Source organism: Natrix helvetica (assembly GCF_964273705.1).
Source record: "Natrix helvetica genome assembly, chromosome: 1".
Lineage (NCBI taxonomy): Eukaryota > Metazoa > Chordata > Lepidosauria > Squamata > Natricidae > Natrix > Natrix helvetica.
This window is the reverse complement of record NC_138548.1, coordinates 366,506,391-366,530,709: the sequence shown is the minus strand read 5'-3', so window position 1 is coordinate 366,530,709 and position 24,319 is coordinate 366,506,391. Positions and strand designations below refer to the sequence as shown.

The window sequence follows — 24,319 nt, the reverse complement described above, 5'->3', positions numbered from 1 at the left end:
ACTGCAGTGCGAGATCACGCATGATCAGTAGCCTGAGGTCTTGCACTTTTTGTCTTGTTTGATCTCGTACTAAAGTAGTTTAGGCCTCCGTTTGCTATCACCTGAAGCCTGTACCAGATCTGGCCAAAGAGCCCTTACAAGCTGAATAAGACTTTGGGACAGCGAAATAGCAATTCTTGAAATCTTCCAACCTTTCCAGTTTCCTCACAAAAAGCATTTACAAGCCAATGGGAGGCTTCAAGCGAGGGATTTCGGTCCAAAGTCTCATTGCTGAGATCAAGGAATGGGCCGAGTGGGGTCCCTGCCTGCAAGACCGACGCCATGGAGCAGCTGCTCCAAGGTGCACCAGGGAAGGAGCTTGCTTCAAAATTGTTTCCGTTCTCACAAGTCTCTACTGAAATTAGCACACCCCAATAAATCTTGAGGTTTCTCCTAATTTCTACTTGGTTGTTTCCCCTTATCATTCCTTAACTCAAAACTGACTAAGATTTTCGTGTGTGTGTGTGAGAGAGAATGTATGTATGTATGTACTATGTATGTATGTATGTATGTATGTATGTATGTATGTAGGTAGGTAGGTAGGTAGGTAGGTAGGTAGGTAGATAGATGATAGATAGATACATAGATAGATAGATAGATAGATAGATAGATAGATAGATAGATAGATAGATAGATAGATGATAGATAGATAGATAGATAATTGTAAAGAAAGATATATTTTCTAGTTATTTCCAAACCTTTCATGACTCAAGAATATAGAAATCATCATGTCAATATCACAGCCCTGTAGGCATGCAAAATACAACATAATGGAATTTTGGAAAAATTCTGAAGTAAATTCTCTTGACTTTTTGATCTTTTTCTCTAACTTTGTTAACATTTTCATTTCTCTTTTGCTTTGAAGGTAATAATGGGCAGGAGAATCAAGATTCCTGTGAACTGTTCCAAGTGAAAAAGGCTAAAGATGGAATGGAGAAGTTTGGATTTGGAATGGAATTCGAAAGCCATGAGAGAATCCAGTCAAATAATTGGAATCAGGGAAGCTCATCTTCCACTGATGCTCCGATGCAAGATTTTCTTGCCCAACAAGAGAAAATAAGGAAAAAATATATTGGGAATATAATCACAGATAAATTACATGTAGATGAACACTGTTTAACCCAAAACAAATGCAGAGAGTACGATAACATGATCAGAAGTGGTAGTAATCTTATTTCCTATAAAAGGATCCACTCAGGAGAGAAACAATATAAATGCATGGAGTGTGGAAAAACCTTTGCTCATAGCAATAGACTTAGAAACCACAAAAGAATCCACACAGGAGAGAAACCATATCAATGCATGGAGTGTGGAAAATCCTTTACTGTGTGTAATAGACTTACTAAACACAAAAAGATCCACACAGGGGAAAAGCCATATAAATGCATGGAGTGTGGCAAGACCTTTGCTCAAAGATCTAATCTTATTTCCCATAAAATGATCCATACAGGTGAAAAGCCATATAAATGCATGGAGTGTGGCAAGACCTTTGCTCAATGTAGTTATCTTGCTTCCCATAAAAGGATCCACTCCGAACAGAAACCATATAAATGCATGGAGTGTGGAAAGACCTTTGCTCAGAGTAATGCTCTTACTTCTCATAACAGAATCCACACAGGAGAGAAGCCATATAAATGCATGGAATGTGGAAAGACCTTTGCTCATAATGGTAATCTTACTTCTCATAAAAGGATCCATGCTCAGGATAAAGCATATAGTAATAGCAATTCCACTTTAGACTTATCTACTACTCCAAAAAGCTTTATAGCAGTCTTTGAGCAGTTTACAAAATCAGCATATTGTCCCCAGCAATCCTAGTCGTCATTTTACCAATCTGACAAAGATTAAAGGTTGAATCACTCATGAGTTGTGGGCAATTAGCTTGTAGTACTGCATTCTAACCTCTGATCCATCATGTCTATAGATTTTTATGTTTACGCATATTGGGGTTTTCTGATCCAAATGAGGCAAGGTTGAATCCAACAATGTGAAATTTAATGTGAAGATTAGTAAGATTTTATACCTGGGCAATAAAAACAGAATACATGAAACCTGGCTAAAAAGAGTAATGTGACAGGGACCTGGGGAGTCCGAATGGATGATCTATTAAACATGAGTCACCTGTGTGTTGCAGCAGCCAAAAAAACTAGTACAATCCTTGGTTTGTATAAGCAGAGACATCAAATCAAAATCAAATGAAGTATTAGTACCGTTTTATAAAGTCTTAGTAAGACCACACTTGGAATACTGCATCCAGTTTTGGTTATTACGTTACAAAAACGATCTTTAGACTTTGCAAAGAAGAGCAGCTAAGCTAATTAAAAGGCCTGAAGATTAAAACATGTGAAACTGTTGCTGGATTTTGGTTTGGCTAGTCTAGAGAAAAGGATTAGGAGTGACAAAATAGTGGTATTCCAGTACTTGAGAGGCTGCCACAAAGAGGAGGACATCAATTTATTTTCCAAAGCACCAGACTACAGTACAAGTAACAACAGATATCAACTAATGAAGGAGAGAAGCAACCTTGAATTAACCAGAATATTCCTTACAGTGAGGACAACCAGTAGAGCAGCTTGCCTTCAGACATTGTGGATGCTTCATCACTGGATGTTTTTAAGAAGAGACTGGACAGTCACTTGTCTGAAATGACATAGGATCTCCTGCTTGAGCAGGGGGCTCAACTGTCAGCCCTAGATCCATCATTCTTTAGACTTTACAGGGCTGCCACAGCAGGAACAGGAGAGTAGCGATGGGAGTATAGTCACAACGTTATTTCACATGAGATCAAGGACAGGCTGCTGGTACCTGGAAGGGAGTGACCGAAGTTTGGTGGCAGCTGAGATGGGATTGATTGGGCCATGTGATGTGACTGTCACTGGACAGGGCAGAGTGAGTTAGTGTGGGTGGGAGGAAATGCGGGATTTCAGATTTGGGTTTTCCCCATATGTGCCAATATGACTGCTCTAATAAAATCTAACTTTGATGGATTTTGTCTCGGAGTTCTGAATTGCAATGAGGAGTTTGTGGACAGGCTGACACCAACTCTTAATTTGGTCTGAATCAGAATGAAAATCACTCGTGTGCTGACATTACAACTGATCAGGAAGACCTTTGAAAACCAATGGGGTCAAGATAACGTGAAATTAAGAACTACTTCAAAAAACTGCTTCAGTCCTTCCTGATGCAATGGGAACTTTCTCTTGAGTTGAGAAGATATCAAAAACCTGTCGATAAAGGAGAAAATGTGCAACTCACAGTTTGAAACGAGGGATCCTTGGTCCTCTGAGCTTAATTGTTTTATTGCAGAAATTTTATTACCCAAACTAGAAAACATCATCAGTGCACCAAGCAACCTCAGAAGGCACCAAGGACCTCAAACCAACTTGCGCCCACTGTGTCAAATTAAGATCTGAGTCAACCAGTATGAATGCAGAAGCAGGGAAACTTTTTCAGTTAAAGACCTTATGATGTGATGAAATAATGACAGATGTCAGTGTAGAGTGTGCAAAAAGCTTCAGAGTGAACAATTCGTCTTTCAAAGAAGACCAGAACAAACAGAAGCAGACAAAATGCAGGGGCAAAAGATATTTTTCAAACTTTAAGGCCCGATTTCTGCCTTTTTAATGGTGTGCCAGGGATTAGGGAAAAGTATAAAGCTAATTTGAAAAAAATTAAGTACCTGGTGTGGTTATGTGCTAAACAGGCATAAAATTCTCTTTGTTGCATTAAAAATTACTTTATTAACAATAAATTGTTTGGATGGCCTTGTGTGTGTGTGTGTGTACATATTTCAGCTCTTGCTGGGTTTGCCCCCCCCCCCAAATATGGCTTGTTAAAGATTCTGTATCAAACGAGGGAAAAAATGCTTTACCACCATTGTTTAAAATTGATTTTAACCACGTTTCCATCATTTTAAATTCTTTGCTCACTGTACCTAACCACTTTGTGTGTCATTGTCGACTCAAAATGTGATTGAATCTTTTCATACCAATGGAGTCTTGAGTTCTTATTTTGCTATTTTATTTTATTTTCCTCTTTATTTGTGGTTTAATGATATATCTATGTTAAATTCTCTAAAGGGCCCAAGCTTCCTAGTCACATTTCTTGTAGTGAATTTCCTCTTCAATCCCTATGTAAAAATGTTTTTTTCCTCATGATAGTTTAGCTTTATATTCCATTTTCACGATCTTCCTTTCTTAGTTTTGTAATTTTACTATTTCTTCAGGGATGAAATACCATTTACCCTCAATTAAGGAGCCTCATTATGAGGTACAATTTCACGAATATCCATCGGTTTCAGCTTTTCCTTCCTTGTGGAACTGGTTTTTATTTTTCTTCAGTCTTTCCGTGGGCACAGAAGATGGGTCACCTGGAGTGTTTATCCGAAGAGCCTGGAGGGCCCCTTTTCTCTGCCCTTTCATTGTGAGGTTGAGGGAATAGTTTGAGAAGGGCAACTGTATGTATTCAAATAAAGAAATCAATTTTGAAAAAAACAATCATTTTCCTGATTGTGGCTTCCCTGCCTGTGTCCCATCTTCCTCCACTTGTGACCAAAGTTCTCAACAACCATAAGACACAAGGTATGTTTCCCAGAGAGCCTCTTGGTCCTCATCTTCTGACCACCTGGCTGCGTCTGACAGGATTTGGGCCCTTTTGAAGCCTTTTCAATCTCTGCCCGTCCTTCAGGGCGGCTGTTCTTGAGGGAAGCAAGTTTAAATACTCCAGAGAGATTTTTTATCCCATCTCAACATAGGGTTCCTAGAGAGGAAGGAGAGGGAGATGGAAATAGTGCCGTATCTGGACACCACAAAGCTTTTCTTGGGCAGGGAGGCATTGAGAAGGGCCTTTTCTCCTATTCCCTTGACCATCATCCCTCCGCTTACCTCAGAATGATACGCGCTTTGCAGGGAATACTGTAAATTTACGCAAAATCCACTAGGGGGCGCCTGCTGCCAAGAGGAGGAAACATCCGGCGCTTCCCTTTTGGCCCGCTGGAAGGCGAAAGTCACCGCTGCCTTGGTAGAGGAGGCTGCGAAGGAAGTGACATCACAAACGCTTACTGCTCTAGGATGTCGCACTCGCTCTCCTTAACCCCTGTGACTCCGTAAGAGGCGGAGAAGCTGCGAGAGAGTCTGGCGGGGGGAGATCTAGACGTGCCCGGGTGAGTTGGGGGCTCTTCCCGGGCAAAGGGAGGCGGAGGAGGGAGAGACCCGCGCCCGGCCTTCCTCCAGTTTCAACCCCGGATCCCATGCTCCTCAGCCGCCCTCTCTCTGCCGGGGGAAGCGGGGAAGGCGGAGGGGATCCGGGGAGGAGCCCGAGTGGGGGCAGCGGAGGGTCGGCCTTGCAGGGGCCCAGCAAGAGAGGAGAGAAGCCGGGCGAGGAGGAGGCAGGATTCGCACCAGGCTCCCCGAGGGCCCGATCCTGTCTCCGGAGGGGGAGAGAAGCGGGGCGGCCTCTCCAGCTGCCTCCTTCCCGGCCCTGCGCTGGGATGAGCCGCTTGGGGTTGGTTGGGTGAAGGTTCTTCAGTGGCTGAATTCCACTTTCCAATTCTTGGCTTTTCTTTTTCCTTCCATCTCAGATGCAGAAACCTGAAATCTTTGCAAGGCAAGTTTCTCTTGGGGAGGAAAACAAAGAGCGGAATAACTTGCAGGGATCCGTCCTGAAGCCCCAGAAATGGCCCTGTGAAGGAAAAGGCACCTGGAGACCCACCAGAGTCCTTGGACCCACCTGGAGTTGCTCTGCAGGACAGAGAAAGGATGGAGACACAACCTTTGGCCAAGGAGGGAAGCGGAAAAGGCCCTTCAGCTGCTCAGCCTGGGAAGAAGATCCTGGAGGAGGAAACCATCCGCCCTTCCGAAATTCAGCCCTGTCATTTCATCCAATACCAGGAGGCTGAGGGTCCCCGAGGACTTTGCAGCCGACTCCATGACTTTTGCAGGCAATGGCTGAGACCAGAAAAGCACACCAAAGCCCAGATGATGGACCTGGTGGTTCTGGAGCAGCTCCTGGCTCTCCTGCCCCCAGAGATGGAGAGCTGGGTGCGGGAGTGTGGAGCAGAGACCAGCTCCCAGGCAGTGGCCCTGGCTGAAGGCTTCCTCCTGAGCCAGGTGGAGGAGCAGAAGGAGCAGGTCCAGCTGCAGGTAAGAGACTTTAGGGAGGTCAAAAGGGAATAGAGAATGTTTTTGAACACTTCACCCCTCCTTCCCAAACTTCTGACATTCATAATATATGGCAATTTACCAATCCTTGTAGTTTTGAGTTTGAGTTTTATTAAATTTATATACCGCCCCCCTCTCCCCGCAGGGACTTGGGGCGGTGTACAGACAGTACATATAAAACAACAAAGCAGGACACAAAACATTGGACAACCAACATAAACATACGGTCTGTATAATGCTCGAACTCGTTTCTAGTTAAAAACGGTCTAAAACCAAATTAAAACCCCAAAATTTACAATATTAAAAAGCCATCCAGGAAGGTCAGTAATAGATTGTACTTGTGATTACAATTAGGCCAGGCCGGCTAGTCGGAACAGGTGGGTCTTGAGTTTCTTACGGAAGGAGCGGAGATCAACAGTAGTTCTAATATCAGGGGGGAGTTCGTTCCAGAGGGTTGGGCCAATCACAGAGAAGGCCCTACTCCTGGGCACCGCCCGCCCGCATTGTCTAGCGGAAGGTACCCGGAGGAGACCCTCCCTGTGTGAGCGGATTGGTCGTAGGGATGTATGGGGTAGAATGCGATCTCGCAAATAACTAGGTCCCGAGCCATGAAGCGCTTTAAAGATGACAATCAACACCTTGAAACGCACTCGAAAAGCCACAGGCAGCCAGTGCAGGTCGCGCAGAAGTGGTGTTACATGGGAGTACCTGGTACTCCCCATAATTGTCCGCGCGGCTGCATTCTGAACCACCTGGAGCCTTCGGGTGCATCTCAAAGGGAGCCCCATGTAGAGAGCATTGCAGTAATCAAGACGGGAAGTCACCAGGGCCTGAGTGACTGTGCGAAGGGCGTCCCGTTCTAGTAGGGGGTGCAATTGGCGCACCAGGCGCACCTGGTGGAACGCCCTCCCAGCCACGGCCGTCACATGATCCTCCAGCGACAGCCGGGAGTCTAGGAGGACGCCCAAATTGCGTGCCCTATCCACCGGGGGTAGTTGTTCCCCCCCCCGATGGCCAGAGATGGAGCAAACTGGCTAAAGCGGGGCGCCGGTAGCCACAGCCACTCCGTCTTGGAAGGGTTGAGCTTGAGTCTGTTGTCCCCCATCTAGACCCGGACGGCTTCCAGACACCGGGACATCACCTCGACGTCTTCGTTGGGGTGGTTCGGGGTAGAGATGTATAACTGAGTGTCATCTGCATACAGATGGCACTCAACCCTGAATCCTCGAATGATCTCACCCAGCGGTTTCATGTATGTGTTGAACAGGAGAGGTGAGAGGACCGACCCCTGCGGCACCCCACACGTGAGTGGCCTCAGGGTCGACCTCTGCTCCCCCGTCAACACACATTGCGTCCGACCGGAGAGGAAGGAGGAGAACCACCACAACACGGTGCCCCCCATCCCCTCCAGCCGACGCAATAAGATACCATGGTCGATGGTATCGAAAGCCGCTGAGAGATCTAATAGGACTAGGATGGAGGAGCAACCCCCATCTTTCGCCCTCCAGAGATCATCCACCAACGCGACCAAAGCCGTCTCAGTGCTGTGCCCGGGCCGGAAACCGGACTGGCGCGGGTCTAGATAAACAATTTCCTCCAGGTGTCGAGGGAACTGTTGCGCCACCACACTCTCAACAACCTTCACTAAGAAGGGAAGGTTGAAGACAGGACGATAATTGGCTAACTCTACTGGGTCCAGAGAAGGCCTCTTAAGTAGGGGCCTCACCACCGCCTCTTTCAAGACGGCTGGTAGGAACCCCTCCCTCAGCGAGGCGTTCACTAGTCCCAGGAGCCAGTCTCGTGTAACCTCCCAGGCTGCCAGTACAAGCCAGGAGGGACACGGGTCCAATAAACATGTGGTGGCCCGCAGTCGCCCACGTAACCTGTCCATATCCTCGGCGGCAACAGAGTCAAACTCCTCCCAGCATGGTACCTCAAGACTCTCCACCAGTGTCTCCCCGAGATCACTCAAGGAAACCCATTCGCTCCGGATCTGAGCGATTTTATCCTGCAGATATTCCCCAAATTCCTCTGCCCTACCCTGCAAAGGGGCTTCCCGAGGCCTCTGTGAAAGGGGGGAGCGGGTCACCCGAAACAGGCCGGCAGGGCGGTTTTCTGCGGACGCAATAAGAGTGGCATAGTATCGACGTTTAGCCACCCTTAGTGCCACAAGGTAGGTCCGTAAATGGGCTCTTACCTGTGTTCGGTCAGATTCGGCACGAGAGGATCTCCATCTGCTCTCTAGGCGTCTCTTGTGGCGCTTCATCACCCTCAGCTCCTTGGTAAACCAAGGGGCCAGGGTGGTTCGCTGCCACCGGAGAGGCCGCAAGGGCGCAACCCGGTCCAAGGCCCCGGCCGCCGCATTATTCCATGCGATCACCAGGTCCTCCATCCGGGCGCGGGTCAGGGTTACAGGCAGTGGCCCAAGCTCCGTCTGGAACCTATCAGGTTCCATCAGTCGCCTGGGGCGGAACCATCTAAGATCTTCTGGTTCCGTCTCCCCGCAATGGGGGGTAGCGGAAGGGAAGTTGAGACGGAGAAGCGAGTGATCTGACCATGACAGGGGAGTAGTAACCAAATCCCCTATTCCCAGATCACTCTTCCACCGACCAGAGATAAAAACAAGGTCCAGCGTGTGGCCTCCCTCGTGTGTGGGGCCTTGAATTATTTGGGTCAGGTCCAGGGCTGTCATGGAAGCCATGAACTCCCGAGCTACCTCGGATGATTCGCCCGTCGATGGCAGGTTGAAGTCCCCCATAACTAATAGTCTGGGGGTCTCAACCGCCACCTCCGCAATCACCTCGAGGAGCTCTGGCAGGGCCGCTGATGCATAGCGAGGAGCCAAGTATGCAATCAGCAGGCCCAACTGACTCCCTGGGCCCCATCTCACACCTAGAGTCTCACACCCGGATATCTGAGGTACGGCGAATTCTCTCGGTGCCAGGCCTTCCCGTATAATTACCGCTACCCCACCACCCTTACCCCGGGCACGAGGCTGATGGAATACACGGTATCCTGGTGGACACATTTCCACGAGGGGTAAACCCCCCTCGTGGCCCAACCAGGTTTCCGTGATCCCTGCAAGGTCCGGCTCCCCCTCAGAAATCGTAAATGAGGGGGGCCTTATTAACCACGGACCTTGCGTTACACAACATCAGCCTCATGCCCTGGTTCTGTAAACCCTGACCACCTAGAATGCGAGAGTTGGTACAAACGACCGGGCGTATCAAGCGCCCACGGTCTCCCAACCGACTACAAGATCTTCTTCTGTCCTCGCATCCACCCCTTCCCACGACCGTTGGAATATAGGAACCCTCTAACGGAACGACGTTCTCATTCCCCTCCTCCACTCCGCTCTCTTCCCCCCCAGTCCCACCTGTTTGCCTGCCCCTGCCCCCATTCCTGGTCTGGCTGCCCCCTCCCCCCACCCTGGAGCCCCCTAAAACACTTAACAAACATTTAAACAAAAACCCCCTAAACCTCCTCTTCCTCCACCTCTCTGGATTAATGCATCCGTCCTCGAGGTGGGTCCTTGTAAGGGCGGAGGGCCATGCCTGCGAGAGGGGGGACTCCCGCAGTAAAATAAGGTCAGACCTCGCATACATGATAAATGATAAATACACCAGGCTAAAGATGGATTCTGAGTGTTAGAAGTGTTAAATAAGTCTACCCATTAAAAATCATGACAGAACGGCAACCAAGATTACAAGATGAGAGAGGTGAGTAAAGAAATAGGTAGAGGTGACTAAAAAATAAGTAGAGCCTATAATCTACAGTTCTCAATAGTAGGGGGTTAGGCAGTTCTTAAAAATCCGTGAGAGGGTGAGCAGATGATCCATAGCGGGCGGGGGGGGTTCAACAGCTCCCCGCAGTCCTTCCAAGCCCCAGGTGGTAAGGGGTTAAGCCGATCTCAAAATCTATGCAAAGGCAAGCGGATAATCCGTAATGGGCAGGGGGGGTGTCGACGGCTCCCCGTAAACCTTCCAAGCCCCAGCGTCGCCTCCGCGCCATTTCAGGCGGCCTCTGTTCTTCACTCCACACCTTCTGCCGGCCTCCGGCGCCCTCCAACAACTCCGGCGATCTCCGATGTTTCAAGCCCAACTCAAACCTCACACGACCTCCACTGGGCTTCTGGTAGGCTCGGGGCTCCCAGCGGGTCCAGCGGGTCGGGGAACTGATGTTTAGAGCCCCCGATAATCTTCCGGGCCGCCACTGCCGCCATCGCCTCCCTCCGCCTTCCCTCGTGTGGGACGCCATCGCGTCCCCGTCGCTAGCCGCTCAGGGCGTCGCTGGTCTCACCTCGGGCTGTCGTAGCTGTCGTGGCTTACAAAAACGCCCGCAAACGCCGGCCAAACAGATCGTAAACAGTTCATAACCGCCAAAACGCCAGCTCCAACAGCCGTCGACGCCTGCAGTCTCCCGGAGTAAGCCGGCGCGCCCGCACGCCGACCGCCATTTCCCGGCTCACTACAAGTTTTCAAAAACGCCGATTTGCTTTCTTCCACTCTCCTGTGCCGTCCGGCCACCCTGGGGGACCACTAGGGTCCTGAAATAAGCCAGGGTGGTCATTGGGTAGGTTCGTGGTCCTCCAGTTCGTATAAAGGACCAGCAGCAACCCAGCCCGGTCAAAAAGAGCCCCGAGAAAACACGGAGCTCAGAGGCTGACCGCCATCCTCCAGGAAGCTCCTCCTCCTTGTAGGACATTGTTCCATTGTTTTCTCACTCAACCTCACGGATATTGGGGGCTTTGTGTTCCCAATATAAGAATCCACTTAATGTCATATGATGTACATTAATTCTGCTTCTTTTTTCCTTCCTCCTATTGGAAGTCCTGCACTGTGGAGATCAGAGATCCCGAGGGAAAGAAGAATACATCAAATCCCCCTGAGAAGCTATCTTTCAGGAGGATCCCTTGGAAAGATCAAAGTTGGGACACCATAGGAGGTAATCTAAGAGCCTCCGATTAGCCAGAGAGATCCCATCTGTCTTACCTTCTGCTCTTCTGTAGTATACATCTTCTTATTTTGTTAAATATACATTTTGAAATTATTTATTCCTTAGAGAAACAGAGAATGAAGTTTTCTGCTTTTTACGATGGAGCTCAAACAGCGGTTGAACCTCCAAATCAAGTAAGAAAGGGCAACGTTATTAGATTTGTATTGTTCTTTCCTTTAGGAAGTGAAGGGGTGTGCAGAATGCTCTCTCCTTCTATTTCCCACCCTTGTTTGGACTGGATTATTTTTGTGTTCCTGAGCGACATAGAAAGCATAAAAGCAGGTTCAAGTTGCTGTCAGCCTGCTTAATTTCTTCTGTAGGCTATTACTGCAACACAAAGGTTTTCGTTTCTCCCTCAGATTCTGTTTAGGAAATGTTTTTTTAAAGACCACAGATTAACTGGTTCTGCTCCTCCAACTATGAGTTTACAAGAAGTAAGTCCTTCAAAAATAGGAATAAACATATCACAGTGGTAGTAACTGCTAGAGATCCATTGTTTTAAGAGACCTGTTCTTTTTTAATTCTTGTGCAAGGCTAATGAAAAGTAACTAAATATTCCTATTGCCACATTACCATTTTTAAAAAGCCTTGTTCATAACCAGTAGTTCAAAAAATAAGCTTACCACATTAAAAGATAAAGCAGAATCCAAAGAGAATGGCCACTTAGAACATGTAATCATGGTACGTTAGACTATAAAATAATTTCCAATTCTCTGATTTCTGCCTGGATTAGGAGATCAAACATTCCCGCTTTGCAAAGGCCTTCACAAAAGACTTTCACAGGGAATTATCTCTTTTTTGTTTTCTCTCATTCAGCCAGTGGCTTAGACTACTAGATCACTAAATGATGGAGTGATAGATCAGTTGTTCCCCTTCTAATTGTCTAAATCATTGATGAAGATGAGCAGACCTTGCGAATCCTCCTGTTCTCTTCTGTTTTTCCGTGTTCAGGAGAGTCTTGTGTCCTTTGAGGAGGTGGCTGTGTATTTCTCTGAGGAGGAATGGTCTCAGCTGGATTCTGACCAGAAAGCGTTACATTCGGAAGTCATGCTTGAAAACCATAGGAACGTGGTCTCTCTGGGTAAGAGTTTTCTAGTCCCCAATCAAACAGTTCAAGAAGACAGATTATAGTTAGTTTTTTTTCTTAAAAAATCACTAATCAGATGTTGCCTTCTTGGTGGGAGAAGGAAACAATCTGGCCTTCTCGTACTCCAAGGACGGAAAGAGTCAATATCTCTTTGCTTAGATGCTTTCCGTGAAGAACATTCTCCCAACCCAATTAATGAACAGAGGCTGATGCAGTATGACTCCTAGGGTACAGGAAGTCCCTGAGATACCACAATTCACAAAGTGACTGTTCAAAGTTCCTAGCTCTCCCTCAAGTACTTAAGACACAGTTTGAAATTATGACTGTTGCAGCACAACAGTTGTCATTCACACTTACAAATGACAACAGAGGCTCTGCAACGTTTGTGCTATCTATACCCCCACCCCAACTGGCTGAGACTTACATTGTGATGATGTAGCGAGACATCCAGAGGTAGGTTTCTACTGGTTCGGCCAAACTGGTAGTGGTATACCAGCCTGGGTTATAGAACCGGCAGCGACTCAGGCTGGCCACACCTCCGAACCGGTTCCCTAGTCACCACCATTGCCACCGTCATCTTTTTTGGGAGTTCATTTCCATTGAACTGCGCATGCAGCACGCATCCAACGCGCACACAAGCGAACTGGCAGTAATGCCAGCTAGAACCCGCGGAGACGTTGGTTACTTTGCCTGCTTCAGTGCATTTGCAGAAAACAGAGGCCTAAATTAGCGAGAGGTATGTGAGATCGGTAGTACGAAATCTCAGGCTAGGGATCTCACGTAATCTCTTACTACAGTACTTTAGGCCTCTGTTCTCTGCTAACCAAGGCCTGCATGATATCAAAGCCAAAATGCTTTGCAAACAGAGGGAAGGCCTCTTCATTTTCAAAGACTTTGCCCCCAGATCTTGTGCCGTCCTCAGTTCGTAAAGAACATGGGCCAAAAATACTGTAGTGCGAGATCACGTCTGAGATCTTGCACTACTTGTCTCGTGTGATCTTGAATTGAAGCCTGTACCAGATCCTGCCAAAGAGCCCTTACAAGCCGATAAGACTTTGGGACAACCATTCTTAAAACCTTTCAACCTTTCCATCTCCATGCAAAGAGCGTTTACAAGCCAATGGGAGGTTTCAAGCAAGGGATTTCGCTCCATTGCTGAGATCACGGAACAGGCTGAACGGGAGCTCTGCCTGCAAGACAGACAAATGCTTGTTGTTTCAGTTCTTACGGGTCTCTACCGAAACTAAAAAACTCCAATAAATTTTACGATTTCTAATAATTCCTCCTTGGAAGGTTACCCTGATTATTGCTTCACTGAAAACTGAGTGAGATTTGCATACAGAAAGATAATCAGATAATGGTAAAGAAACAGATATTTTCTAGATATTTTCAAAGCTTTCATGACTCATGTACATAGAAATCATCACCACTGTAAACATACAAACATAAAACCTAATGGAATTTTGGAAAAATTCAGAAGGAAATTCACTTGACTTTCTACAGTTTGATCTTTTTCTCTAACCTTGTTGTCATTTTCATTTCTCTTGTGCTTTGAAGGTAATAACGGGCAGGAGAACCAAGATTCCTGTGAATTGTTCCAAGTGATAAATCTTAAAGATGGAACGGAGAAGTTTGGATTTGGAATGGAATTCGAAGGCCATGAGAAAATCCAGTCAAATAATTGGAATCAGGAAAGCTCATCTTCCACTGATGCTCTGATGCAAGAGTTTCATGCCCAACAAGAGAAAATAAGGGAAAAACATATTGGGAATAGTGTGAAGCTAATCAAAGATAAATTACATGTAGACGAACACCATTTAACCCAAAACAAATGCAGAGAGTATGATAACATGTTCAGAAGTGGTAGTAATCTTATTTCCCATAAAAGGATCCACTTAGGAAAGAAACCATATAAATGTGTGGAGTGTGGGAAAACCTTTACTCATAGCAATGGACTTAGAAACCACAAAACAATCCACACAGGAGAAAAACCATATCAATGCATGGAGTGTGGAAAAACCTTTACTCTGAGCAATAGACTTACTATCCACAAAAAGATCCACACAGGGGAAAAGCCATTTAAATGCATGGAGTGTGGGAAAACCTTTGCTCGAAGATGTAATCTTATTTCCCATAAGATGATTCACACAGGCGAAAAGCCATATAAATGCATGGAGTGTGGAAAGACCTTTGCTCAAAGAGGTAATCTTATTTCCCATAAGATGATCCACTCAGAAGAGAAACCATTTAAATGCATGGAGTGTGGAAAGACGTTTACTAACAGCAATGCTCTTACTTCTCATAACAGAATTCACACAGGAGAGAAGCCATATAAATGCATGGAATGTGGAAGGACCTTTGCTCATAATGGTAATCTTACTTCTCATAAAAGGATCCACGTTCAGGATAAAGTATATAGCAATAGCAATTCAACTTTAGACTTATATACCACTGCACAAAGCTTTATAGCAGTCTTTGAGCAGTTTACAAAGTCAGCATATTGTCCGTAGCAATCCGGGTCCTCATTTTAACCGACCTGGCAAAGAATAAAGGCTGAATCAAGCATGAGCTGGTCAGGACTGAACTCCTGGGTGTGGGCAATTAGCTTGTAGTACTGCATTCTTACCTCTGATTCGCCATGTCTATAGACTTTTATGTTTATGCATATTGTCCCTTTCTGATCCGAGTGGGACAAGGTTGGATCCAACAAAGTGAAATGTAATGTGGAGAAAAGTAAAGTTTTACATCTGGGCGGGAAAAACATTACATGAAACCTGGCTCAAAAACAGGTTTGGGGTTAATATATAAAACCATGCCTCTTTGCTTTTTTGTGCTAATGAGTATAGTTTCCCAATTTTTAGGATATTCCAATAATTTATTGTACTTTTTTTTTTATGTGGCTCTCTTGAATACAAATAAAAAATAATTTTAGCTTTCCTTATTTGTTAAAAGTCCTTTTCATAGAATTCAGTCCATTTATATTGATCAACAGTAATGCGCAAGGGCGGGATGCATGTGAGGAGTCACACATGCATGGGGGGAGCACGGGGAATCACCCCGCATGTACGGGTGGGCAGGGAGATCATGGGAAGGTTGCGTGCAACTACGCAGTGTGGGGTACACATGGGGGGTCGCACATGTTGGTGTGTGTGGGGTCACACGTGCATTGAATTATATGTGCGCATATGCACACTTTTGGCACATGATGATAAAAAAGTTAGCCATCACTGCTATAACATATACAGGGGAAAAAACAAGAAAAAGAAACAAAACCAAAAGATGTTAGCAGGAGAACACGAGACTAGAATGAGAATTACAGAAAGAACCATCTCAGGGTTCCAAGTAACATCCCCAACTGTTGTGGCCCAGCAGGAGCCGTTGGAGCTGCCACCAGACTCCGACAGCGAGGTTCCTATGAGTCGGCTCTGGAGGATGTGGAGGACCCTGGGCAGGGTTCTGACTCCGAGCAGGGATCAGAGAGGCTGGTCGGCCACCAGGAGGCGCCTGAAGCATGGAGCAGTGGTGAAAGCCAAAGGGAGGGTGCTCCTGATGTCATGCCTTGGAGCAGTGGGGAGGAGTCACGAGACAGCGAGTCAGCCATCAGCAGTGAGTTATAATTAGACTTCTCTCCAGACTATAAAAGGACTGCTTGTGCACACGCCCTTTTGCAGACGTCAACGCAGGAACTATTGTGGGAGTACAGTCTTGTGAGCGTGGCAGGCTGGATAGCTGCTATTGCGTATCAGTGCCGGGTGGTTCTGAAGGTCTAGTCGTGTTGGATTGCTGCCAAGGATCTGTCTGTCTGTACAATAAACCTCGTGAAGTATCTTTGGCTCGGAGTGTGTCTGTGTTGGCGGGGGAAGAGGGGGGTCAGAACACCCAACAAGCAAAGACTCCGAGGCTTGAGTTTCCTCAAAGTTCCATTTTATTAGAGACGTCCTATTGGCACATCTGGGAAAACCCGAATCTGAAAGCTTCCATGCTGAAAGTTCAAGACCCTGCCCCAACACCCACAAGTGTATCACATGGTCCAATCAGTAATTGCCACAAAGGAAGATTCCTCCCATCCGCATCCGTTCAGGTGCAGGGACAAGGCGAACTTTACTTTCTGAGAAGGAATGTTATTATGGCTACATATCACCTATACTCTGTATAATCCTCCCTTCCATTTTCCTACCGTAGAAAATGTGGCAGGCCTGAAATCCAAATGGCTTCCAGGTCTGACAGGCCTCAGAAGAGAAGAACATTCTGTAACAAGAGTAATGCAAGGGATTATAACTAACCACCTCTCCCCCCCCCCCAATATTATAGAAACAAAGTGTTGACCGGATCTTCCCTTTTATGTCCTCTCATTTACCAAATCCATTTTACATCATCACTTGGTTTTCATTTCAGCCAAATTATTTTCTTCATTAGTTTCCATTTTTATACTCATTTTTTTCTTAGTACATAAGCAATATCTTCAATTGCCCCTTCAAAAATTGCACCAAATTTTCATTTCATATTTCTCTATTCGTCTATTTTATTATAAACAATATATATCCTCTAGTTACGTTTTGACATAGAGAGCATTCCTTTCAATTTTTTTCTACAATTAACAATGTACTATATACTTTCTTTATTTCTTAATTAGTTGCATAACAATACCAATCATACTACTATTCCCTTTAATCTACTAATACAACTCTTTGTCCCTTCCTCGTTTATCCATTTTCTCTTGGACTCTCAAAATTTCTGTACCCAACAATCTAAAATTAATATGGCTATCAGTGCATATAAGATAAATGTCTGTGCGGGTAAGAATTCAATCTTGCTGTCAAGCAAAACCAAGCATTTAATAGTGAGTGTCATACTATGTACATTAATCAAACAAGTGGTAAGGAAGTAGGGGAAGTCAGGCAGTTCTGCAGGTTATGTGGAAAGTAAATACAGGATCAGTCAAAATGGACTCAAATGTCTATATTGGCTTTGTCCTGATTTGGATCTTGAGTTAGGGCTAATCCTATTATCCTGGAGCTGAAGGCCTTTTGTCTTTTAGATACGATGGCCCAGTCTTTCTGGCTGCTTTCCAAGAGCATGTTTCTCCTTTTCTCATCCAGGGAGGTATAATATTTTGCCTTTTTAATATTTCCTAGAATATTTCATTCTTCTAGGAGAGGGGTGGGTGCTAACTTTCTACAAGAGCCTTTCCATGGGCACAAGATGCGAGTCCCCTGGGGTGTCTCCCCTTTGCTGTGAGGTGGAGCGAATAACTTGAAAAGGGCATCTGTATGTATTGAATTAAAGAAATAAAAAACAAAGGTAGAAAATTATTTTTCTGATTGTGGCTTCCTTGCCTGTGTCCCATCTTCCTCCACTTAAGACCGGAATTCGCAACAACCGTAATACACAAGTTATATTTTTCAGAGAGCCCTTGGTCCTTTTCTTCTGACTGTCCGGCTGTTTCTGACAGGATTTGGACCCTTTTATGTGAAACTGGAGGGGAAAAAAGAGATACATAAAAAAAAAAAATCAAATGTCTCCGATCCTGTCTCCGGAGGGGGAGAGTTGGCCTCTCCAACTGCCTCCTTCTCGGGGGGGACGGGGGGGGGACCTTGGCCCGGCGCTGGGATGAGCCGCTTGGGAACCACTGGTTTAGACTTATATATATATCCCTTTTCACAATCTTCCTTTCTTAGTTTTGTAATTTCATCTTTTCTCCAGTCAGAGATGAAACGTCATTTCCCCTTTTCGTTTCTGAATTAAGGAGCCTCAATTATGAGGTAAAATTTCTGGAATATCCAAGGGTTTTCAGCTTCTCCTCCATTTTGGAACCGGTTGTCTTTTTTCTTTCTCTTCAGAGTGTTTGGGGGAAGAAGAGACTGTGCAGCCCGGGGTGTTCATCAGAAGAGGCTGGAGGGGTCTCCGCCCTTTGTGCTTCCCCCTTCACTGTGAGGTTGAGGGAATAATTTGGGAAGGGCAGCTGTATGTATTGAATTAAAAAAATAAATCAATAAAAACAATCATTTTCCTGATTGTGGCTTCCCTCCCTCTGTCCCATCTTCCTCCACTTAAGGCCACAGTTCTCAACAACCGGAAGAACCAAGTGATGTTTCCCAGAGAACCTCTAGATCCTTCTCTTCTGACTGCCCAATGGTTTCCGACAGAATTTGAACCCTTTCAAGACCTCTTCAAGCTTTGCGGATTCTTCAGGGTGGCGAGTTCAAATCCCCCAAAGAGATTTTTCTCCATCTCGAGGGACGGTTCTTGGACAGGAAGGAGAAGATGATGGAGAAAGTGCCGCCTCTACAGACCTTGAAGCCATTATTGAGGGGCCTTAGTGTTCTATCCTCGACCTACGACTGGTCTGCCCTGCCTGACAGCTAGCAACAGCCAAGTCGCGCCTGATTGGCTAAGACGCGGCTTGGCTGAGCGCGGGCTGTTCAGGCTGTTTCCATTGGCTGCCCTGCTTGACAGGCAGGGAAGGTGCTGAACTTCGCCTATTGCTTGTTGTTAGCTTCTGTTTAAATAAACGCTGTTAAAGTTCCCTCAGAGTGAGTCCTGCCTTATCCTTCGACTACTTTACACTTTCCACCTCCTGCTACTCCCATTCCCATCAACCGCACCCTTCCCTCAGACGCCTTCCTCTTTCCCGCGCTTTGCAGGGTAGCCTGTAAACTTACGCAAAATCCACTAGAGGGCGCCTGCTGCCAAGATTAGGGAACGTCACAGAGCCCTTTCCAGAGGATGCTGCGAGGGAAATAGCATCATAAAGCCTTGCCGATCTAGGACTCCACGCTCACTTTCCTTAACCACTGGGCTCCGCAGGAGGCGGAGAGGCTGAGGGAGAGTCTGGCGAGGGTAGATTCACACTTGGCCCGGGTGAGTTGGGGGCTCTTCCCGGGCAAAGGGAGGCGGAGGAGGGAGAGACCCGCGCCCGGCCTTCCTCCGGCTTCAACCCCGGGTCCCATGCTCCTCAGCCGCCCTCTCCCTGCAGGGGGAAGCGGGGAAGGCGGAGGGGATGCGGGGAGGAGCCCGAGTGGGGGCAGCGGAGGGTCGGCCTTGCAGGGGCCCAGCAGGAGAGGAAAGAAGCCGGGCGAGGAGGAGGCAGGATTCGCACCAGGCTCCCCGAGGGCTCGATCCTGTCTCCGGAGGGGGGGAGAAGCGGGGCGGCCTCTCCAGCTGCCTCCTTCCCGGCCCTGCGCTGGGATGAGCCGCTTGGGGTTGGTTGGGTGAAGGTTCTTCAGTGGCTGAATTCCACTTTCCAATTCTTGGCTTTTCTTTTTCCTTCCATCTCAGATGCAGAAACCTGAAATCTTTGCAAGGCAAAAGTTTCTCTTGGGGAGGAAAACAAAGAGCGGAATAACTTGCAGGGATCCGTCCTGAAGCCCCAGAAATTCCCCTGCGAAGGAAAAGGCACCTGGAGACCCACCAGAGTCCTTGGACCCACCTGGAGTTGCTCTGCAGGACAGAGAAAGGATGGAGACACAACCTTTGGCCAAGGAGGGAAGCGGAAAAGGCCCTTCAGCTGTTCAGCCTGGGAAGGTGGGGAAGCTCTGGACAAGGACTGGGCAGAAGATCCTGGAGGAGGAAACCATCCGCCCTTCCGAAGTTCAGCCCTGGAACTTCATCCAATACCGGGAGGCTGAAGGTCCCCGAGGACTTTGCAGCCAACTCCATGACTTTTGTAGGCGATGGCTGAGACCAGATAAGCACACCAAAGCCCAGATGATGGACCTGGTGGTTCTGGAGCAGCTCCTGGCTATCCTGCCCCCAGAGATGGAGAGCTGGGTGCGGGAGTGTGGAGCAGAGAGCAGCTCCCAAGCAGTGGACCTGGCTGAAGGCTTCCTCCTGAGCCAGGCAGAGAAGGAGAAGGAGCAGGTCGGGTTGCAGGTGAGACACTTTAATCGAGGGAGGTCAAAAGGGAATAAAGATTGTGTTTGAATACTTCACCCCTCCTTCACAAACTTCTCTGGCATTCATAATATGTGGTGATATCCCACCAATTCTTGTAGGAGATTGTTCCTTTGTTTTCTCACTCAACATCACTGATGGATATTTGGGACTTTGAGGTTGTGTTCCTAATATAAGAATGCACTTTATGTCGTGTGATGTATATTAATTCTGCTTCTTTTTTCCTTTCCTCTATTGGAAGTGCTGCACTGTGGAGATCAGAGATCCTGAGGGAAAGAAGAATCCATCAAATCCCCCTCAGAAGCTATTTTTCAGTGGGATCCCTTGGGAAGACCCAAGTCGGGACACCTCAGGAGGTAATCAAAGATCCTCCGATTACCCAGAGAGATCCCATATGTCGTAACTTCTTCTCTCTTGTAGAATACCTCCTGTTATTTTGTTAAATTTGCATTTTGAAATTATTTATTCCTCACAGAGAAACAAAGAATGAAGTTTTCTGGTTTTTACAATGGAGCTCAAACAGCGGTTGAACCTCCAAATCAAGTAAGAAAGGGAAACATCATTTTATTTGTATTCTCCTTTCCTACAGGAAGTGAAGTGGGTGTGCAGAGTGCTCTCTCCTTCTATTTCCCACCCTTGTTTGGACTGGATTATTTTTGTGTTCCTGAGCGACATAGAAAGCATAACAGCAGGTTCAAGTTGATCTCAATCAACATTACTTCCTCTGTAGATTATTACTGGGATACAATGGATTGTCATTTCTACCCTCAGATTCTGTTTAGGAAATGTTTTTTAAAGACCACTGGTTCTGCTAGGTACTCCTCCAACTATGAGTTTACAAGTAAGTTCTTCAGAAATAGAAATAAACATATCACTGTGATATTAACTGCTAGAGACCTATTCTTTTTGTCATTCTTTGACTAGGAATTATGCAAGGTTAACAAAAAATAGCTAAATACTCACAGTGCCACATTACTATTTTTAAAAAGCCTTGTTAATAACAAGTAGTTCAAAAAATAAGCAAATCACGTTAAAAAATAAAAGCAGTCTTAAAATCCAAAAGGACTGGCCACATAGACCACGTAATTACAGTACCTTGGGCTAAAAAATAATTTCCAATCTTCTGATTTGTTCCTGGAGTAAGAGATCAAACATTCCCGCTTTTCAAAGGCTGAGAAATCACCTTCACACAGAATTTTCTTTTCTTTCTTTTCTCCCATTCAGCCATCTCCTTAGACTACTAGATTAATACATGATAGAGCAGTGATGGTGAACCTAGGGCATGCTTGCCACAAGTGGCATGCGGAGCCATTTGTCAAGGCACGCAAGGCATGTGCACGCTGGCCAGCTGAGTTCACCCTTTTTTAAAGCCATTTTTTGCCCTCCCCAGGCTCCAGAGCTTTTATAGGAGCCTGGGGAGGGCAAGAAGAGCCTCCCCCCGCCGGAGGCCCTCCGGAGGCTTCATGAGCTTCCCTGAAGCCTCCGGAGCGCAAAAAACCTCCCCTATGGGCAAACCGGAAGTTCAGGAACAGACTTCCCGTTTGCTCTGAGACTCGTTTTGACTGCTCTGGAGGCTTCAGGGAAGCGTCCTGAAGGTCCCTGAAGCCTCCGGAGGGCTTCTGGGGGGGGGGGGGAGGCTGTTTTCGCCCTCCCCATGCTCCTATAAAGCCTCTCGAGCCTGGGGAGGGCAAAAAAAGCATGGAGAAAATGGGGGGGAGCGCCTGCACTGTGCGCGTGCGCACTGGAGGGGAGCGCATTGCATTATGAGTGCGGCACGCCCGCACACTACCCCCCTGCGCTCCCTTATGGCACGCGAGCCAAAAAAGGTTCACCATCGCTGATATAGAGTGATAGATCAGTTGATCCAGAAGTGGGATTACTTTACTGAAAGGCACTTTAAGTTCTGCAGACTCAATCAACTTAATAAAACTTGACCCAAATATTTCTTCAGTCAGACAAATTTTGAGGATTGTCCATTAACTCACCTAAAATTAGGAATTGTGTGAAGCACAGCCGTTTAACTTTGCTTTGGGAATTTGGGAACAATGGAGCAGAATAACAGTTGGTAGGGATTTTGGAAGTTTAAATGGAAAAATCTGCAATGATCATTGAATATACTACCAAGACTATTATACCTATTTCAATACAATACAATACAATACAATAGTAGAGTTGGAAGGGACCTTGGAGGTCTTCTAGTCCAACCCCCTGCCTAGGCAGGAAACCCTATATTGTTTCAGACAAATGGCTATCCAACATCTTCTTAAAGACTTACAGTGTTGGGGCATTCACAACTTCTGGAGGCAAGCTGTTCCACTGATTAATTGTTCTAACTGTCAGGAAATTTCTCCTCAGTTCTAAGTTGCTTCTCTCCTTGATTAGTTTCCACCCATTGGTTCTTGTTCTACCCTCAGGTGCCTTGGAGAATAGTTTGACTCCCTCTTCTTTGTGGCAACCCCTGAGATATTGGAACACTGCTATCATGTCTCCCCTAGTCCTTCTTTCTCTTAAGCTAAACATACCCAGTTCCTGCAACCGTTCTTCATCTGTTTTAGTCTCCAGTCCCCTAATCATCTTTGTTGCTCTTCTCTGCACTCCTTCCAGAATTTCAAACAATTCTGATAAAATTGGGGGAAAATATTTGAGGAACTCAATAAAGTAATATTAAGGGGGGGAAAAGCAAGAATAAGCTTAGAAATTCGGCAAGATTCGAGAAATAGAGTAAGCTTTGGGCTACCAAATTGGGAATTGGAATGGAAGCACTGATTCACTAAAATGTTATTAACATGGAAAATATTGTTAGGTACAAAGATATTTTGAATGAAAAGGGGGAACTAGAAAAGAATTGAACAATCAACGGATTGATATGGCATGGTACTCTCAAGTGCAGATACATTCTACATATGAGAAAAATGCTAAATGATATGGTTTTTATAAAAAGTTAACAGAATTAGATAAGATATTAACAGGGACAGAAGAAAAACTGATAAAGAAAACACACCTACTGATTAGGCATTATATTGGAAGATGAAAAGTGAAGGAGACAATGATAGTATGGGCAAAAAACTTTGGTTATACAATAGAGTTAGATAAATGGCAGAAACTGTGGGACAGGAACTGTAAATTAACAATGTTAACTGCATACAAAGAAAATCTATATAAGATGTTTTATAGATGGCATTTTGCACCAGCGAGGTTGGCAAAGATGTTTAAAGATAAGTCGTATTATCATATGTGGACATGCTCAAAAACAAAAAAATATTACCGCTTGCAATTAAGGCGAAAGAACAAACTGAATATTATATGACATGGACTTATTTTATCAATGGTTAGATAACAAAAATAGAAGTTAGAAACAGGGAAACAAAAGAAAAAGATTAGTGAAATGAAGAGAGAGAGAAAAAATATTATTACTGTGATTAATATTATCATTTTAATATTATAAAATGAATGCTAATATAATGAATCTTGTTGTAAATCTTGATTATCATTTTACAAAGAGATTTGTAACATCTTTGACACATTATTTAATTGAAGATGGAATTACTATATTTAAAAAAAATATTTTTGTTAAGATATTGCAAATCCTCCTGTTCCGTTCTTTTTTCCGTGTTCAGGAGAGTCTTGTGTCCTTCGAGGAGGTGTCTGTGTATTTCTCTGAGGAGGAATGGTCTCAGCTGCATCCTGACCAGAAAACACTGCATTCGGAAGTCATGCTTGAAAACTATAGGAACGTGGTCTCTCTGGGTAAGAGTTTCTAGTCCCCAATCAGACAGTTCAAGGAGACAGATTATAGTTAGTTTTTTAATTAAAAAATCACTGATCAAATATTGTCTCCTGTGTGGGAGAAGGAAAGGATCTGGCCTTCTCATTCTCCAAGGAAGGAAAGAGGTAATGTCTCCCAGTGCTATAATATAATCATAGCCATGCCCACAGCCCAGCACACCCCCATAGCCACCATCCGGCAGCTTCAAGTTCCTCTTCTGGGTCCCTTCCCGATCCGCATTAATGTCCTCGGCATCTAGCAGCTGTTCCGGCTGATTTGTGGTTGCACTGTTCAGCTGTTTCAACATGGGCCAGGCAGCCATCCCAGACTAGGCCTGCAAATGTCAGCTGTTCTTTCCCTCAGGTATGGCAAGCTGTTGTG

General features: G+C 45.8%; 2 protein-coding genes across 5 annotated transcripts in view; both read left to right on the top strand.

Annotated features, from left to right (window-relative positions):
* LOC309382580 (uncharacterized protein) overlaps positions 1–24,319 on the top strand; it is a gene marked incomplete at its 5' end in the record, with an annotated part of 80,379 nt that overhangs the window by 15,439 nt on the left and 40,621 nt on the right. The window lies entirely within an intron of this gene.
* Positions 1–24,319, top strand: part of LOC309384771 (uncharacterized protein) — a 35,492-nt gene that overhangs the window by 4,600 nt on the left and 6,573 nt on the right. The window contains exons 1-4 of one of the 4 annotated variants that reach the window (XM_081938518.1): positions 5,582–6,179; positions 11,027–11,141; positions 11,259–11,326; positions 12,144–12,273. In XM_081938518.1, the coding sequence (XP_081794644.1) occupies positions 5,796–6,179; positions 11,027–11,141; positions 11,259–11,326; positions 12,144–12,273 (697 nt within the window). In that variant the 5' untranslated portion in view covers positions 5,582–5,795. Of the gene's footprint in view, positions 1–904; positions 5,020–5,581; positions 6,180–11,026; positions 11,142–11,258; positions 11,327–12,143; positions 12,274–13,836; positions 15,217–24,319 lie in introns of those variants that run through there. The other 3 variants (XM_081938520.1, XM_081938517.1, XM_081938519.1) reach the window with 3 other exon arrangements.